General features: G+C 51.9%; 1 protein-coding gene across 2 annotated transcripts in view; it reads right to left on the bottom strand.

Moving 5' to 3' along the window:
* ADAMTS17 (ADAM metallopeptidase with thrombospondin type 1 motif 17) overlaps positions 1,319 to 19,288 on the bottom strand; it is a 390,832-nt gene continuing 372,862 nt past the window's right edge. For both annotated transcript variants that reach the window (XM_018066305.1, XM_018066306.1), the window contains 2 exons: positions 5,437 to 5,614; positions 1,319 to 4,289 (listed from right to left, as the gene is read on the bottom strand). In XM_018066305.1, the coding sequence (XP_017921794.1) occupies positions 4,123 to 4,289; positions 5,437 to 5,614 (345 nt within the window). In that variant the 3' untranslated portion in view covers positions 1,319 to 4,122. The remainder of the gene's footprint in view (positions 4,290 to 5,436; positions 5,615 to 19,288) is intronic.

Here is a 19,288-nt window from a genome sequence, read left to right as displayed (position 1 = left end):
GGGCTGGCCTTCCATGAGGACTAGGTCAGCTGTCAGAGGAGGAGGCTTCAGATGCAGGCAGATTTGTGTCTAAAAGTAGAAACATAGGGCTTTTCCAAAAGTCTTTGCAGATGGCGAGTGCCACTGGAAAGAATTTCAGTGCCAAGCCTTCTAGCCTGTGTCCACAGGGCAATCAGTAGACCCACAAGGGAAGTCCTGACCTTTCCGTCTCAGAGTTCCTACGGCTCTCTCTTGTTCTCTCTTGTCCAGGACTCCAGGCTTGTCTGAGGGGCTGGGGGCACCAGAGCAGGTCTTTGGTCCATTTGTGTTCTCAGTGGCTCCAGGAAGTGCTTGATTCCTAGTGGAAGCTCACCCAATACTTGCTGATTGCTTGCTTGTCAGTTTCATTCTAACAGACTGGAATCTAAGCAGCTTATAAAGAAATTATATAGCATCAGAGCTGTTAGACGTTAACCCACCAGAGAGATCAGAACTCTCAGGGCAAGGAGAGGGTTCTAACAGGTCCTGGAGGCAGGTGGCTGATGGTTCGTGGGAATTAATACAAACTATAGGTTTCTTGGTGATGCGGGAACTATGGGGAGTTAGCTACTGATTAAACAAATGGTCTGTATTTTGTGAAACTTCTGGGTGTTGCTCCAACATTTAAAAGAGGCGTTCTGTCTAATGAAGCCCTGGGGGAGTTCTTTCCCCTTGATGCCAGGAGGAGCCAGTTCCCCCAGGGGCAGGTGCTGTGACAGCCCGGCTCCCTGTCAGGCCCAGCGGGGCTCCAGAGGTCCCTGCTGTGATGGCGTGGTGCCCGTGCTGAGCCCGCAGCCTGGGAGGTCAGAAGGGCCAGGTCTGCCTCACACCCGCAGGAGGGGAGCCGTCAGCAGGATTAGGAGGGGGGCTAAGGGTTCAAAGGGCAAGGTTGTGGGGAGCAGGCACCCATTTTGGTGTGACGGGGTCCCCTGCAGAGGGGTCCCTGAGACCCCATGGAGCCTGGGCAAATCTGCCAGCGAGGGGGCTGCTCTGTGTCAGACTCTCAGATTCACGGTGCAGCTGTCAGACCTTTGTGTCTCCACCCAGGGTTCTGGAGGTGCACAGGGGAGGCCCAGGACTGAATGGTTTGCTAGTGCTCCCTGGGGGAGACACAGCCACCCACCAGAATTGCCTTTACCAGCGACCTCTGACAGTGCCCACAGCTGTGGTTGGCAGGTTGCGGTTCCTTGCAGCCAATCCCAGGCAAGCAAGGTGACCGCCGCAGAAGGAAAGGACACAGCCTCCCTCCGCCAGCCCTCGAGGACTGGTTTTTGTCTTTTACTTCACAGACAGCTTAACGTTGTTATGGAAGAACATTTTATTAAACATATTCAACTCACTTCCAATGAAATGATTAATTTTTCATTTACAGTGGTGTCCAATGTTTGTCTTCTGTTCTTTTTTTTCCTTTCAAACCAGCACCAAAAAGTAAAACAAAAATACCATGGGTACAGTACGTAAGTTAACTAATGGAAAATATATACATTTGACTCTGAAATGAAGAAAAGAGAACAAAGCAATGATATTATTGCCATTGAGGATCTTTCCCTGTGTTCTGATAATATCAAGCCATGGTCAACCGAGAGGGTTTCATTTGCACCAATGAAATAGCACCATAAGATTGTGAGAGTCTGTAGTTAGTAACACATTTGTGCAACCAAAAAGGTACAGTACTTGAGTGACAGTACGGGGTATTGTTACTAAAGAAACATCACTGTTGCAATGACAGGGTTTCATTGTCTTCTGTACAAAGTGGAGCAAGAATGCCGTGACGGCTTCACCGAGATCAACCATTGCTTGTGCCGTGAACAGAAGGCGGGCTGGTGAATTTCAGAGCGACAGTGCCAGCAAGAGCTACAAGAGCTCAGAAAAACCCGAACTTTGGGGAACCAAAGGGATGTTTAATGATAACTGGATCAATCACTTGCATTCTGAGGGTGTGGGGCCCTTGCCAGGGGTGTCCAGTTGACACGGCCAGGGTGGCCAATGGGGAGACTGAGAAGCACCAGGAAAAGGGCTCACCTCTGGGCCATGCACAGGCCTGCCCAGCTCGGGTGGGCCCCTGGTTCCCATACAGACAGCGCGCAAGGCTGCCCTGACTTCTTGGCTGGCTGCCCTGATTCCGCTCCTCAGCCCCCAAGGCTGAGAGCTTTCCGTCCATCCATGGTAAAGCACAGCTCATCTGGGGCTGGGGGAAAACTAAGCCCTAGCTCCCCAAGGCTTTGAGGGCCTTGGGGGAGTCTGCTGACGGCCAAGCCGGAGCAGGGAGGACAGCGTTGCTGCACAGGTCCTGGGCAGCTGCAGGAGCTCGCCCTGCAGATGGGCCGCCCCAGCCTGGCACCCTCCGGGGTCTTTCCAAAGAGCACCTAAGGAGATTTCTCAACACTTCTCACAGATTCAAGTGGAACTGAACAGATGCCCGGCCATCCGACCACTTCTCTGTCTCCGGGGTAGTAACAATCAGAAAGCAAAACAAGCCCGCAGGGCAGGCTGGACAGGGCAGAGTGTCTCTTTCTTTCTGATTTAAGCTGACTCCAAAGTTGTGACGTCAAAAACACAAACACAGATACATAAACACAGCACCAGTAAATCAAGAAGCACTTGGAGATGATCCTGTGGAGATTAGCCTAAGTAAGATCCCCTCTGAAATAAGGGAGGAGAGGGTGGGTTTTTCATGATAAAGTCCTTGAATAGAAGCACCCATCAAACACCCACCAGGCTGGCCAGCAGACCAGACCTCCCAGCATGTTGGGTCCCCTTCCCCCAGCTTCCCCGGCGGGCAGGGTCCTACCATCTTTTGTGCTTTCACACATTCCTGTCATCTTCCTGCGTTCAGAAGAGGGCCCAACCATGTTTTGAGGGGTAAGGTGACCGTAGGAGGCAAACGCCTTCTGCAGGCTTTTCTGTCATCCTTGCCCCACTAACGTGGGTCAGTAACGACAGCATGACAGTGGCGAACACTGCATGGTCTGGACCACAGGAGAGCGGGATGAGCGCACAGCCATCCCGGGCAGGGGGCACTCCTCTGCCAGGCTGGGTGGTCCTGGAGGAAACCCGCCCCGTGTCAGGGTGAAGCACCAGGTCTGAGCCTGAGTCAGCGCTTCCAAGAAGAATCAACTTCAGATAGATGGCCAGGGTCAGCACGAAGCCTTCTCTAACGGGTGCAAAGCTTCCTGACCTCTGGCTAGAGCAGAGGTCCCTGGGAGCAGAGAGGGAGCGCCTCACGCTCAGAAAGCTGCGCTGAGCTCACCTCTGCGCAGGCAGCAAGCCCAAGGCTAGACCGGCACGTGCCTCCGCGCGCAGCACCTTGAGGAGCGGCTCTTCTGTCCCCCTGTGTGGGGGACCACAGAGATCTGAAAAACTAGCTGCGTCCTCTCACCCGGACACCACTGGAACATTCTCCCCCATGTGGCTGCTGTGCAGAGCTACATAGGCCTGGCATCCTTGGTGGTTCACACACACTCAGCCTCCCAGGGACAAGACCTCCCAGGAGAGACCCAGGACCTAGAGAGCATGTTCCCTGACCTGGCGCAGGGCCACGTGGCGTCCTGGTGGTGTCTGGGGAGCTCCGGCAGTGCCCCCTCTCCAGAGAAGCCTCCTCCCATCCAGAGCATCACTGGCTTTGAGAATAAAGCCTGTTTTTAAAGGAAAGCATCTCATTTTGGGGGATATCCTCCCCCCACCCCCACCCCCACCTCGCGGTACATTGAGCACTGGGAATTCAAACGTCAGAGGAAAAGTCAAGACAGGGGCGCCCGTGACGTCTCTCGACAACTGTCTGTCAGAGGTGTTCCCTTTGAGGTACGTGGAACTTAGAAATTACAATTATTTTGTGACTCATGCCTATTTTTTTTCCTTATCGTAGAAAGCCATCCAGTGGCTGTTAACAATATATTAAGTATAAAAGCACTAAGCAAACGTCAAGTCCGCTCTCAAGTTCTATGCAGTCGGATTCTCGGGACAGCCTCCTGGGTGAGCCGCGGTGTGCCTCGGTGGGTCCCGGCCGCAGGACCGGTGGGCTCTCAGGTGGGTGGGCTTTCATCTAGCCGTGGCGTCGGGACGCAGACCTCGCGTTGGAGCATCGCAGGACCAGCGGGCTGCCTGTCAGGAGCTCGGCGGTGGGGGCGGCTGGCGCATCTTGTTCGCATAGAAGTCCCTGCACGTCTGGCAGCAGCGCTGGTACCACCGCATGTCCTGGCAGAGGTTCTTCTCTCGGATGACCCTGCAGTACACTGTCCATTGGTCCCGCGTGCATTTGTAGGTCAGGGCAGCTAAGGGGACGGTGGAGAGAGAAAGCCCAGGGGTTACGGGTGCCTGCGGATGACACTCCCCGGCCGCCCGTCCCCACATGGATGTGGGAGCCCTGCACAGACTGGGGGGACCACGCCCCTGCCAGGGCTGTAGCTTTCACAAGGGACACTCTGGGTCCAACCTGACCATTTCGGGGTTCAGTGCTCTGGCTGCCTCTGCAGTGCGAGGGCACTGCCCCCCTGCTTCCGAGCTAAATGGCATCCACAGTCATTTTACAGGCGAGGATGCCATCTGTTGGCATTTATAAAACAGAAGGGCACAGCGAGTGGACTTCCAAGGGCCCACAAAAGCACACGGTCACAGCTCAAACAAGTGGCCTGAATCTCCCTGCTCTCGGTCATGCAGAGAGACACTCCTGCCTGAGCGAGGCCTATGGAGGATACCAAGGAGGGCTGTGCAGGCCAAAGCCTGGCGAACACCTTGGCAAGCTTGAAGACCCCCCAGTGAAGCTTGTTTGGAAACCCCTTCACATTGGTGGCACCCCAGCATTAGGAAAGGGGCTCTGGGTGGGAAACTGTTCCCGAAGGATTTCTATTTGGAAAAGCAGAAACTCTGTGCATGGAATCATCAGATCAGCGCTAGACATTCTTATTTTGGAGCCACCACTGGCTGGGGACGTGGCCAGGTAAAGGGCTGGGTTTGGAACACTCAGGGGCAAACTGCTCACACCAAAGCTCCCTGCTGAATTAAAGGCTCCAATCTGTCACACCTCTGCTTTCTTCTTGAGCATCAGCTTCAGGAGCATTCCATGTATATATCACCCAGATTTCATAAATGACACCCCTGGATCCTTCATTTCCTGAGTAAGCACCTCCCTTTGTCTTCTTCATGTAGAGAATCCCAAAACATTTGAGGAGCATTCTCTCATGTTGCCCTTTGTTGGGAGAGGGGCTCACGGGTTTGAGGCATCTTTTTCATGACAAGGAATGAAATTCCATCTCTGAAACCTCAGATCCTCTCCAGAACTGACACATGTTGGCCTCTCCAGAGCTCAACTAAAGCCCAAGGAGCACACTTTCTGGCTTACAGAATTCCCACCGCCAGTGAGGACTCACTGGCCAGGGGGTGCAGCAGCCGCAGGAGCGGGGGCTCAGCAGAAGCACTCACCGAGGCGAGGGGAGGTGATGGTGTTCACGTTGATCTTGTCATTGCAGACTTCCTGGTGGCACTGTCTGTAGGCAGCTGGCTTGGAGAGGGCAGGGCACTCGTTGCCGTGGCGCCCGGTGACCTTGTGCATGCACTGCACCACCCGGGACTGCAGGCCCTTCCCACAGGTCGACGAGCACTGCCGGAGACAGGGAGGGCTGGGCTGGGGCAGCTGAGCTAGGAGCTGAGCTCGGGCTGAGGGGCTTTGACGATGCCACTCCTGGGTCTGGCCCCTGCACGTCATTCCTAAGTGCTTGAAATAATCATTGTACAAGAGGGCTTGGCTGCTTACCAGTAGCCTGATGGAAAACTGTTTCAAGATGTTACAGACTGCATGTCTGGGTCCCCTCCACCTCCAAATATTGACATGTTGAAGCCCTAATGCCCCTGTGTGTGTTAGTTGCTCAGTTGTGTCCAATTCTTTGCAACCGCATGGACTGTAGCCCACCAGGCTCCTCCATCCATGGGGTTCTCCAGGCAAGAAAACTGGAGTGGGTTGCCATTTCCTTCTCCAGGGGATCTTCCCAACCCAGGGATTAAACCTGGGTCTCCCCCATTGCAGGCAGATTCTTTACTGTGTGGGTGACCCGGGAAGCCCTAATTCCCAGTGGGATTGTATTTGAAAGTAGGTCCTTTGGGAGGTAACTGGGTTTAAATGAGGTCATGAGGATGGGGCCCCCATGATAAGATTAGTGTCCTTATAAGAAGAGGGAGAGTGATCAGAGTTCTTTTTTTCCACCATGTGAGGACACATGAGAAGGTGTCTGTTTGCAAGCCAGGACGTGGCCTCTCACTAAGAGCCAAATATCCTAAGCACCTTGACCTCAGACTTAGCCTCCAGAACTATGAGAAATAAATGTCTTGTTATACAAGTCACCCAGACTGCAGTATTTCATTACAGCAGCCTGAGCTGACTAAGACACATTGCCGAAATATTAATTTATGCTCATTGCACTTCACCTCTCACCCTCTCACTCGTGTTCTGGAGAACCAGCTGGGCTTTAAAATTCTCCAGATAGTGAGCAGGGTGGCGTGCTGGCACCCAGGAAGGGACTGAACCTGATGACCGCAGGGATGTCCCTGGCACTTCGTGCCACACAAGGCTCCCAGGCATTTGCCCAGCCCTGGATGTAGGGAGGAACCCAATAATCATGGGGTTGAATTTCCACAAGGCTGGAACGGTGGGGCTCAGAATTAAGTAAAGATACAGGAAAAGAAGAAGTGCAACCTTTCTTGCATGATGGACTCATGGACTAATACGGGGGCTAACAGTTTCAATTTAGACACTCAATCCCTAGTTCTTGGCATTTCCAGCATTTGCAGATAATCACAATGGTATGGTCACTCAACTAGAGCCAGACATCCTGGAATGTGAAGTCAAGTGGGCCTTAGAAAGCATCACCACGAACAAAGCTAGTGAAGATGATGGAATTCCAGTTGAGCTATTTCAAATCCTGAAAGATGATGCTGTGAAAGTGCTGCACTCAATATGCCAGCAAATTTGGAAAACTCAGCAGTGGCCACAGGACTGGAAAAGGTCAGGTTTTCATTCCAATGCCAAAGAAAGGCAATGCCAAAGAATGCTCAAACTACCGCACAATTGCACTCGTCTCACATGCATTGAGTTAAGTAATGCTCAAAATTCTCCAAGCCAGGCTTTAAGCTGGTTTTAGAAAAGGCAGAGGAACCAGAGATCAAATTGCCAACATCTGCTGGATCATGGAAAAAGCAAGAGAGTTCCAGAAAAACATCTATTTCTGCTTTATTGACTATGCCAAAGCCTTTGTGTGGATCACAATAAATTGTGGAAAATTCTTCAAGAGATGGGAATACCAGACCACCTGACCTGCCTCTTGAGAAACTTATATGCAGGTCAGGAAGCAACAGTTAGAACTTGACAGGGAACAACAGACTGGTTCCAAATAGGAAAAGGAGTATGTCAAGGCTGTATATTGTCACCCTGCTTATTTAACTTCTGTGCAGAGTACATCATGAGAAATGCTGGGCTGGAAGAAGCACAAGCTGGAATCAAGATTGCCAAGAGAAATATCAATAACCTCAGATATGCAGATGACACCACCCTTATGGCAGAAAGTGAAGAGGAACTAAAAAGCTTCTTGATGAAAGTGAAAGAGGAGAGTGAAAAAGTTGGCTTAAAGCTCAACATTCAGAAAACTAAGATCATGGCATCTCATCCCATCACTTCACAGGAAATAGATGGGGAAACAGTGTCAGACTTTATTTTTCTGGGGCTCCAAAATCACTGCAGATGGTGATTGCAGCCATGAAATTAAAAGACGCTTACTCCTTGGAAAGAAAGTTATGACCAACCTAGATAGCATATTCAAAAGCAGAGACATTGCTTTGCCAATAGAGGTCCATCTAGTCAAGGCTATGGTTTTTCCAGTGGTCATGTTTGGATGTGAGAGTTGGACTGTGAAGAAGGCTGAGCACCAAAGATTTGATGCTTTTGAACTGTGGTGTTGGAGAAGACTCTTGAGAGTCCCTTGGACTGCAAGGGGATCCAACCAGTCCATTCTAAAGGAGATCAGCCCTGGGATTTCTTTAGAAGGAATGATGCTAAAGCTGAAACTCCAATACTTTGGCCATGTCATGCGAAGAGCTGACTCACTGGAAAAGACTCTGATGCTGGGAGGGATTGGGGGCAGGAGGAGAAGGGGACGACAGAGGATGAGATGGCTGGATGGCATCACCGACTCGATGGACATGAGTCTGAGTGAACTCTAGGAGTTGGTGATGGACAGGGAGGCCCGGCGTGCTGCAATTTGTGGGGTCGCAAAGAGTCAGACATGACTGAGCAACTGAACTGAACCGAACTGAAAATCCCCAGTGTCGTTTGGCAGACCATCCCGCCCTCCCATAGAGAGGCCTTGTAAGACTATGTGTTCTGTCTCCTGCCCTTCTTCTGGTTCCCCCTTGTGCTCCTTTAAAGCGTTTTACAGGGAACCTGCCGGGTATCCAGCATCAGGATTCCCTCCCCTAATCATGCTTGCCAGCTCCTTGCCCTCACTTGCTTTCCTGGGAGCCCCTAGAACCATCTCTCCATTAAGTTGTTCAGTTCCCGGCCAGACAGCCTGGTCCACACACACACTCTCTTCATCTGGGGTCCACTAACATGCACACAATCTATGGTTTACAGGGTTCTGAGAGTACTCTGCAGAACTTGAATAAAGCAAAGACCATAGGTGCAGCAGCCCAGTTGGGGTGGACACAGGCATCTAGAGGTGAGAGGGGGAGCAAGGCCTCTCTGAATGCCATGCGTAGTGAGGATGCCAGGCGCTATCTGCATCACGTGTCTCCCCATTTCTCCCCTTGGTCGCCCCTGGCCTGTGCTGGAGGAAGGGGCTTCTCCAGGGACTGGGAGGAGCCCTCCTGCACAGGCTCAGTGCGAGCCCTTCATCTATGAGAAGCGGCCATCATCTGTGCTCCCAAAGGGGCTTTTGCGCCCCAGGTGAATTCTTCTGCTTTCTAGTCTAACAAGCAAGATCACAATGTTTTTTTCACTTTAGAAAGATGAAAGGCTCAGAGGGCACAGTGCCCTGATGGGCCACAGTCTTTCCAAACCATAAACAACGTAGGAAAACCACAATGCCCTCTTCCCCCACCTCCTCTGCTGAGGGTCCTGGCACATTCAAACCAGAATGAGGATGAGATGGCTGGATGGCATCACTGACTCGATGGATGTGAGTTTGAGTGAACTCTGGGAGCTGGTGATGGACAGGGAGGCCTGGCGTGCTGCAGTTCATGGGGTCGCAAAGAGTCAGACACGACTGAGTGACTGAACTGAACTGAACTGAACTGATGTATAATTAAGCTTCCTAGGTGGCACCAGTGGTAAAGAACCTGCCTGCCAATGCAGGAGATGTTTAAGAGGCACGGGTTTAATCCCTGGGTCAGGAAGATCCTTTGGAGAAGGGAATGGCAACTCACTCCAGTATTCTTGCCTGGAGAATCCTATGGACAGGGGAGTCTGGCCGGCTACAGTCTGTGGGGTCACAAAGAGTCATACACAACTGAAGTGACTTAGCACAGATGTATAATTAAGCAAGAACAGACATCCACCTGCAGTCCCAAATATTAAGTTTATATAGAGGTGACGTGCGCATGCTAAGGCACTTCAGTTGTATCCAACTCTTTGGACCCTGTGCACTGTAGCCCTCCTCCAGGGGATCTTCCCAACCTAGGGATCAAACCCATGTCTCTCATATTCCCTGCACTGGCAGCCATGTTCTTTATCACCAGTGCTACCTGGGAAGCCCAGACAGGTAAGAGGTGTGCTCAAATACTAGACGTGAAGCCTTTCATTCAAAATTATTCTTGGAAAAGAATAAATTGCCTAAGTAACAACAAAACCTCTCACAGTTCAAGACAGGGGTACGGGGTGCCCTCAATTATTTGTAGCAAGATCAGCTGGGGGTTCAAAGAAAAAGAGAGGCAAAGTAATTGAGCTTTTTTCTCCTCGAAGTAGGACATTATAATCCGTTAAATTATAAGGGAGGGTGGTATAAAAATGTTTAAAAATCACTTGAAAGTAATCTGGGAAGTGGCTATCCGCAGAGACTGGAAGTCCACACCAACAGGGTAAGTGAAGGAGATGGCCCAGGGTCTTGCGTGCTTAGTTGCTCAGTCGTGCCTGACTCTTTGAGACACCATGGGCTGTATGTAGCCCACAGGCTCCTCTGTGCATGGGATTCTCCAGGCATGAATCCTGGAGCGGGTTGCCATTTCCTACTCCACGGGATCTTCCCAACCCAGGGATTGAACCTAGGTCTCCTGCATTGCAGCCAGATTCTTTACTGTCTGAGCCACCAGGGAAGCCTGGTTCAGGGTCCTAACACAGTGCAAAGTCCTATGAATGAGAGCAAAGCCTTGCCTGTTCGAAGTCATGCCAACACGGAGCAAGGCTACCCAAAGCAGAGTAAGGCCATGCCAACACTGTGAGGGAATATCCAACGAAAAGAGTACACCCAAAATAGGCGGCATCTCAGTGGATGGGGATGGCAGTGCCCTGCACACTGGCAAACTGAACAAGGGATCAGAAGGTAGAGTGAGTGATGAAGAAGACAGATGCTGCAAATACTAGGATGCACTTCACAAAACTGCTTAGATTCAACTGTTTCCGACTCCATAGGAAATAGCAATTTTATCAGGTTCAACTTCATAATACAATAAAGACAGAGAATAGCAGTATTTCTAAATTAAAACATAACATATAAACTTTAAATATGAACATATAATTACATGACTAAGTTACATATTTTAAGTAGGCATTTGACTAGTCCACCTACACCATTAAAGGCTTTTATATTTAAATTGCTCATAAATTTTTTAAAGCCCTGCTCCCTGGGAAAGCATGCGTGTGAAGCCTCATTTCTGTGACTACTGGGTACTTGGGGAAGAGGGGTTCATGTGTGCTACTGGACGGACCACTGGGCCTTGTGGCGTCTTGACCTGGCTCACCGGTGCCACCTGCTGTGGGAGACACAGCAAGAGGAAGCGCGGGGTGTCCTGGTGCTCCCTGGAGAAAGAGGTGGGTAGGCCGTGGTGGGTTTTCTGGGTCCCCAGGAAACTACACAGGCTAACAGAGAAGGACCTGGGACTCTGGTCTCACGTTCATGGGCCCCCTGACTGCGAGGTATGCAGACCCTGCCAGCCGGGCACTTCCTGCCCAATGCCTTTTGCAGGTGTCATTATTATTTATGTGCAATCAGGGCAAGGGCTCAGTCCTCTGGACCTACTAAAATCACATGCAGAACTCACAAGGCTTCTGGTGTGAAAGGACCAATGACCGTTGTAAAAATCAAGAGCCTGGGGCAACCTGGAAGACTAATCTCCCCTCTGAGAGTTCTTAGTCTTGTTTATTAACATGCTCTGGGGCTGGGCTGGGGCAAAGCACTCGGGACACCTCCTGCCTGTGTACGCAGCTTGTTCTGTCTGTGGGCTCACCTGTAGGATTCCACAACAGTGTGGAACATTTTACAACCATCCACTGAGATAGACGGCCGTCAGAGTCTTGCCCAAGGTTACAGGTAGTGAGTGGGAAAGGAGGGACAGGACTCCAGCTGTCCCATTCCACGGACCGAATTTCATCTTCCTGTATGCATTAGAGATTGTACTGGATGGAGCTTCTATGGGGGGCCAGGAATCAGAAAAACAGGTGATTGCCCAGATCCACCATTTCTCTGTTATTTTTCCTAGCTCAGTCACTGATGTTTTTCCCAGTCTGTAAAAAGCACTGCCCTATGAGATCTCAGGGGGTGTCTCCAAAGTTCTGCAGAGGCTCCAGCATCTGTCCTCACGGCTTTCAGCACCTCCATGAGGCAGGGCCGGGCCTGATGGCTCAGCTGCTGTGGGGCCTGCTGAGATCCTGCAGATGCCACTCCTCATAGGGATCTGACTCGAGGCTAGATAGCATATTGAAAAGCAGTGACATTACTTTGCCAACAAAGGTCCATCTAGTCAAGGCTAAGGTTTTTCCTGTGGTCATGTATGGATGTGAGAGTCGGACTGTGAAGAAAGCTGAGCGCCAAAAACTTGATGCTTTTGAACTGTGGTGTTGGAGAAGACTCTTGAGAGTCCCTTGGACTGTAAGGAGATCCAACCAGTCCATTCTAAAGGAGATCAGCCCTGGGTATTCTTTGGAAGGAATGATGCTAAAGCTGAAGCTCCAGCACTTTGGTCACCTCATGTGAAGAGTTGACTCACTGGAAAAGACTCTGATGCTGGGAGGGACTGGGGGCAAGAGGAAAAGGGGACAACAGATGGCTGGATGGCATCACTGACTTGATGGATGTGAATTTGAGTGAACTCCAGGAGTTGGTGATGGACAGGGAGGCCTGGTGTGCTGCGATTCATGGGGTCGCAAAGAGTCGGACACGATTGAGCAACTGAACTGAACTGAACTGAACTGAACTGAAATCTCAGCTGGTAAAGAATCTGCCTGTGATGCAGGAGACCCTGGTTCAATTCCTGGGTCAGAAAGATCCCCTGGAGAAGGGATAGGCTACCCACTCCAGTATTCTTGGGCTTCCCTTGTGGCTCAGCTGGTAAAGAATCCTCCTGCAATGCGGGAGACCTGGGTTCAATCCCTGGGTTGGGAAGGTCCCCTGGAGAAGGGAAAGGCTACCCACTCCAGCATTTTGGCCTGGAGAATTCCATGGACTGTATAGTCCGTGGGGTCGCAAAGAATCAGACACGACTGAGCGACTTTCACTTTGGGTTATGCAAGATTTGTTCTCACTCAGAAGAACCTTTGAGAACGTCGGGTGTCTACATAGCCTCCTGGGAACGGGGGCTGATCCAGCCCCGCAGAGGCTGTTTCGAGGCTCAGGTGAGGAGACAGACAGGTTACAGAGTAGCTCGTACAGAAACCATCCCGTTTTTGTTCAGTACCTATGGGAGTGTATGTACCCATATAAAAGTTTAGAAGACAAACCATTGAAAAAGTTTACATGTCATCACCTGGTTTGTGGGGGTAGTTTTTTCTTCTGTCTTTCCAAGCAAGATGGAATCACCTACGTAATTAAACGCAAAAGTGGAGAATTCCACTAAGGACGCTCTGGTGCAGCTGCCACCTTCCAGGCCTGTTGCATTTTCATCTGGGCCAGGGGAGTGCCTCAAATGGCCCTGGCCTAAAATCCACGCATATCTACCCACTCCTTGGCAGGAGTTTCAGCAGGGATGGTCAGTGCAGGCAGGACAGGCCTGTCAGCAAGCTGCATTCCCCCTTACCATGCAGCGAGACCTCGGACAAGTTACTTCACCTATATGAGCCCTGGCTTCTTTATTTGTAGCTTGAGGATAATAAAACCTTTCTTGTAGGATGATTTCCAGGGTTAAAGACAGCTTAGAACAGGTGCCTGGCAGGGAGTCTCGGATGGACAAGTGCTGCTACTATTGTTAACAACAGCAAGCACTGGTCTAAAAGCAGAGAGAGCTGGCCAGGGGTCCCTGGAGTCGATGAAGGTGCCCTGAGCCACTGGCCTGCTTAGCAGGTGCAGACATCCACACTTGCCTGGCTCTCGGCAATGATCAGGCAGCGCGGCCACATGGCGTGCAGGAGCACAGTTAGAGGGTGACTTGGCCCCGAAGACACACGTGATTCTAGAGAGGCTGCAGGGCTTCATCCCCCTGTAACCTGAGCTCGTGACATTAAGGGTAACAGGCACAGATGATGACTCTCGCCTCTGTCGGCCTCTGCTCAGCCACTGTTTTAAGTAAACAGCGAGGAGACAGCAGTGTCTCCTGACAGCACTGAATTAGCCTCAGGCATCACTGTGAAGCCATTTTTTAGGCTTTTAAAAACTAAGCAAACAGGTCTATAAAAAGCAGATCTGGCCTTTTGTGAGGCACTCTGTCACTGTTGGGTAGTTGTTTCAAGGCACTCTTGACATTAACATTTAATGTGGCTCCCCAAGCCTCGGGAAACCAAGACAGAAGAGGAGCAGGAATAAACCCGCCGGGAGAGCTCCTTGCAGATGGCCTGAGTGTGTGCAGACCCCCAGGCCCTGTCTCCAGCAGTGCCTGCAGCGACCCACCACACACAAGGCCAGGGGGCCTGCCACCCATCCTGCGGGTGGCGATGATGACGATGCTGGTGGGGTTGGCAGCAGAAGAGCGGCAGGGCCCACTCTGCCCACCCGCCTGCCGGCGCTGGGCATGAGGCTCATACCCATTCTCGTGAGTCCTCCTTGATCTTCATGCTAATGGCCAGTAGGGGTGGGGAGGCGCTCAGAACACAGCAGGTGCAGAATCACCATGTCCCTGCGGGAATGGGGTCCGCAGGGCACAGCACTCCCTTCAGGGAGGCAGAGCGCAAGGCTCAGAGCATCCGCATCCTCCTGCGATGCAGCCCCAGGCCCCCACCCAGCTGCTGGCACGCCTCCCGGCCACTCTTCCCCGCAGGGCGGGACCAGGCCTCTCACCACCAGGGGCCCGGCTCCCAGACACCTTCACCAGGGCGAGCTCCTCTCCACTCCTCCCAGCTGTGACATCAAGACCATACATGACACCAGATCAGAAAGCGATGTGAGAATCAGCTAAAGGAAGTTGTAAAAATCCGGGGAAGAGGAAACTGCGCGCATACAGAGCACTGGATCCTACAGAGCGGGGGATGGGCAGGGGCTCCTGACACAGGCTCTGGGGTGAGCAGGAGATGGGGTGAGTGTGCACTAGTGCAAGGAGGAACCCTCACGTCACGGTGTGCCCGCACCGTGCTCTCACCGAGCCATCCTCTGAAGGGCAGGACAGTGAGGGGGCTGCAGAAGGAGTCCCCTTCCAGGAACTCCATTTTCTGCTTGTGTCTAAAAGGCCCTGGGATGGTAAAATGTCAAAAGATGTTTTGACAGATTTCCCCCCAGACTTGGCATGAACCATAAAAACCTCAGAAGCTGTTGAAACCTGAAACAGCACGTTTAAACAATGATGAAAATCTCCACCATCTTTGCTCCTGCCTTGAAACTAGAAATGCTTTCTCACACACACACACACACACATTCCTCTTTCAAACTGTTTCTGAAATCCTCAAATCCTTGAATCCTAACCTCAGCCTTAGCTTTGGGTTCCCCCGTCTTTGAATTTGCAGCCTGCTGACCTACAGGTTCTGTTTGGGACACTATGGGACCGAGAAGGCTGAGGTCACCACCGTGACCTGCAAGGACGGGTTGTCCCAAGAGCTCTTGCTTCTTGCTCCAGACGGGCGCTGTGAGCACAGAGTGGGCTGCAGGGGCTGGCTCACTGTCCCCCCGGGGCAGAAGCTGCCACCAGTGTGGTGACAGAGCTCTCCCAGCTCCTCAGCGACTGTTAGAAAGGCCGTCTACCCCTCCTACAGAGGATGGCCCAGGTGCCCAGCAAATGCTGCACAGCTGTCTCCTGCCCCGAGCCACGCTGTCCTCATGCAGAGCCCCAGGTCAGACAGAGCACACGCTGTTTCATGGGGTTCAAACCACATTCAAAGAACTCATCTCCTAAGGCATAAATAGTTTACAAGACACATGATTCGGACCAGAGATGAGAGCCCTGGGTATCCGGGATAATGCTGGTGAAGATGATGATGATAAAAATGCCAAAGCCAGGCAGTGTCTTAGGTGCCTTGTATGGATGCTCTAGGAGGTGGGCACCTCTGATGCCATCTGACAAAGGATGACTCTGCTTCAAGGTTATGGCATCGGGACAGCAGGGACGTGCCCCTGTGTCGTCCTGCAGAGGTGCCCTGCTCTGAGGTCGCTGACAGCGTGTGTCAAAACTGAAGTGTTTTTTAGGGATGGCAGCTTCTCTGATTCAGTGGCCAGGTCTATGGTTAAAACCTAGGCTGGCATGTGAGGCAGGCGCCCCCACTCTCTGATTCCACACAAAGGAGGCTGATCTGAGGAAGCACAAAGGTGAACTAAGGACAGCAGGGGGACAGAGGGGGCAAAGGCAGAGGCCTTCAGACTACAGCTGACCCTTGAACAACGTGGGCTATTCCCCCAAGTCCTCAGTTCCTCTGCGCCGAGGACGCCACCTGGACCACGTACACTGCAGTATTGACTGTTGGAAAATATCTGGGTATAAGTGGACCCTGCAGTTCAGACCAGCATTGAACAAGGGTCAGCTGCACTCAGTTCACTCCCATGCAGGCGCCTCACCTGGCAATTCCAGGGACCCTGCTGCCCTACAAGTTCTTCTCTCTCATCTGAGCAGGTGTGGGCCATGGACTTTTCTTTAACTTCATGACCCAGTGGCCAGCTCTGCTCCCCCTGACAAAATGCTCCAGACCAAAGGGGAGCTCCCTCCTCCCCACTCAAAACAGCACTGACGCCTGGTGACTCTCCTTCCGCTGCTGCCTACACTCCTGAGAGCAGCGTGGGATGGAGGACTTCCTGATCCCTGTCTGCAAGGTTTCCCTGGTGGCTCAAATGGTAAAGAACCCGCCTACAATGCAGGCGACCTGGGTTCAATCCCTAGGTCGGGAAGATCCCCTGGAGAAGGGAATGGCTACCCCCTCCAGTAGCCTTGCATGGAGAATTCCACGGACAGAGGAACTTTATGATCTATAGTCCTGGGGTCGCCAAGAGTCTGACATGACTGAGCAACTACCTTTTGTGGGGTTCCCAGATGGTGCTAGTGGTAAAGAACCCTCCTGCCAATGCAGGAGATGTTAAGGGACTCAAGTTCGATCCCTGGGTTGAGAAGCTCCCCTGGAGGAGGACACGGCAACCTGCTCCAGTATTCTTGCCTGGAGAATCCCAAGGACAGAGGAGCCTGGTGGGCTATGGTCCACGGGGTCGCAAAGAGTCACACATGACTGAGCAACTCTTTCACTTTCACCCGCTTGCAGAGTGCTGGCTATCTGTGTTATACAGTTTCACACATCCCAGAAAAGGGCCCTGGTGTCTCCAGTGCCTCTCATGCCTGCTCTTGGATGCTCGAGTTTCTTTTAATTAGGGCTCAACTGCTTATTTTACAGATAAAGGAAGACGACATGCATGATCGTCTGTAGAGACAATAGATTTATACTACAGTGTAAATGACTAATACAAAACCCTGGGGAGAGCAGGTTTTGATTGATGAGTTGGAGACAGAGTGGATAAATACTGGCTTTACAACAAGCTTAAGACTATGCTGGTTAGATCTGAGGCATATAATAGTTCCTCTCCTTCCCATTTCAAATTAAAAACCCAAGCCTCTGACATTATTATGCATTTAAAGGAAAGGCGGATTAAGAGCCAGAAGGCAAGGACCGGACTCTTAGCCCTGCCATTTTCTAGTTATGTGACCTCCAGAAAAAAATCTCACATCACTACTCTGAGCCTCAGTTTCCTTACCTGTAAAGTGGGGATAGGGTCAAATGAGAGAATGTGAGTGCAAATGCTTTGCAAATTCTAGAGATCTGGTGAATGTCAGGACCACGGTCAATGGTCCCAGCAGAAGCAGCATCGCTCTCCACTAGCACTCCATTCAGGGCCGCCCGCCGGCAGGGGCTGTGTTCATACCTGCCAGGGGACTCCGTGAGGCCTAGCATCTGTACCTGGCTCTCTGTCTCCTGGATCTCCTGGGCACTGTCCATCTTGTCCCCTCAGTGCCCAGCACAGACTGGCACACAACAGGAGCTGGCTGAACCACACTGAACTTGGCTGCAGGCCTACAGCAAGTGGGTGTCCCTACTGGCCCCGCAGGCCAGCCTTACAGGGCTGGGGGAGCCGTCACGCCCCAGCACAGGAAGTGCGGGCTTCAGAAGTGGTGAAAAGCTCTCTGGAACAAGCCCCTTCATGACACAAGGTCTGTCTGTTTCTAAGGCCATGGAACTCGAGCTCCCATCCCTCTGCCCACAACCCCAGAAGGTATCTTCCTGCTGTTCTGGGAGGGCACCGACATGGCCCTGTTTGAATGAGACACTCTCCCTGATTTCTTCCTGGGGCTCTGCGACTGCAGGCACGTGCGTTTTTACAGTTTCATTTGGTCTCCTACGGCCTCTGGGACGTGCTGGGGCTCAAGTGTGAGTGGCACACCTGGGGCACCACCAAGGCCTCAAGTCAGGCCAGCCCCCTTCCAGGGCACCTCTGCCGGCACCAGGAAGTCAATGGCCACTTTGATCTTTTTGGTAAAAGGGGACATACTCTTAAGAGTCAGTTGCTGCTAAGCTAAGTCACTTCAGTTATGTCCGACTCTGTGTGACCCCGTAGACGGCAGCCTACCAGGCTCCCCCGTCCCTGGGATTCTCCAAGCAAGAACACTGGAGTGGGTTGTCATTTCCTTCTCCAATGCATGAAAGTAAAAAGTGAAAGTGAAGTCGCTCAGTCATGTCTGACTCTTAGCGACCCCATGGACTGCAGCCTACCAGGCTCCTCCATCCATGGGATTTTCCAGGCAAGAGTACCGGAGTGGGGTGCCATTGCCTCAGTGGTCTTCATTAAAACACCATCTATTATAATCCCTCCAGAATAATTTGTTTCTAATTATTTCAGTGGTGATTAATGCCTCTGGTCTTGAAACTGTAACATCTCAACTTTTGATCAAAAGTCACGCTGCTCTAGAAAGAAATGTGATTTCCTCCTTCCCTGGTTTCAGGGGCCCTCTCTTCCACACACCCAACTCCCCACTCCTCGTTCATTCTACCACCAGGTTGAAGACGTAGGCCCAGCATTTAGTGGGAGAAAACAATGATTCCCACAGATCTGGAAATAGCTTACATCCCAGGAGGGCAGGCAGCTGCAAGGCAGTTTCCACACAGAGCAGAGTGGTACTAATGCCCTCCGCAGGGCTGCGAAAGTGAAGCAGGTTTTTGGATAGGTCTCTAGTTAGGGTTCAGCTGTTTGCTAAGGGGGGGGAGGGGAAGGGGCCCCAAATGCCCTCCAAACCTGCCCTGCCTCAGCCAGGCTCTGGGTGTGGCTCTCAGGCCCCCTCACCCAGCTGGAGGAACAGATGCTTGGTCCTGCTCACTTCAGGAAGTCCAGGACGGTACCTGCAGCTTGCCCTTGGGCTGGCCCATCCATCACTTCCCTGGAGACAGGCTCATCTTTCTCAGCAGCACCTCTGGGTCAAGTGATGGGAGGCTGCTTGGAAGGAAGATGTCAAAGCATCCAGATACACTGCACGGGGGGGTCTAACAGTGCTCGGACTTCTTTCCACTTTCCTTCTGGGGAACTTGTTTGCTGCCTTCAAAGTCTGGCATGTGGGAGGTCTGGATGCCAGTTAGAGGAGGGTTACCCACAATGACTGGATAGAAAGTGCATCAGACTCCAGTTGTGGGATGGCTTAGACGGCAAAGCGTCTGCCTGCAGTGCAGGAGACCTGGGTTCAACCCCTAGGTTGG

Source organism: Capra hircus, chromosome 21, assembly GCF_001704415.2.
Source record: "Capra hircus breed San Clemente chromosome 21, ASM170441v1, whole genome shotgun sequence".
NCBI lineage: Eukaryota > Metazoa > Chordata > Mammalia > Artiodactyla > Bovidae > Capra > Capra hircus.
The sequence above is the reverse complement of the archived record's forward strand: the minus strand, read 5'-3'. Positions and strand labels throughout refer to the sequence as shown.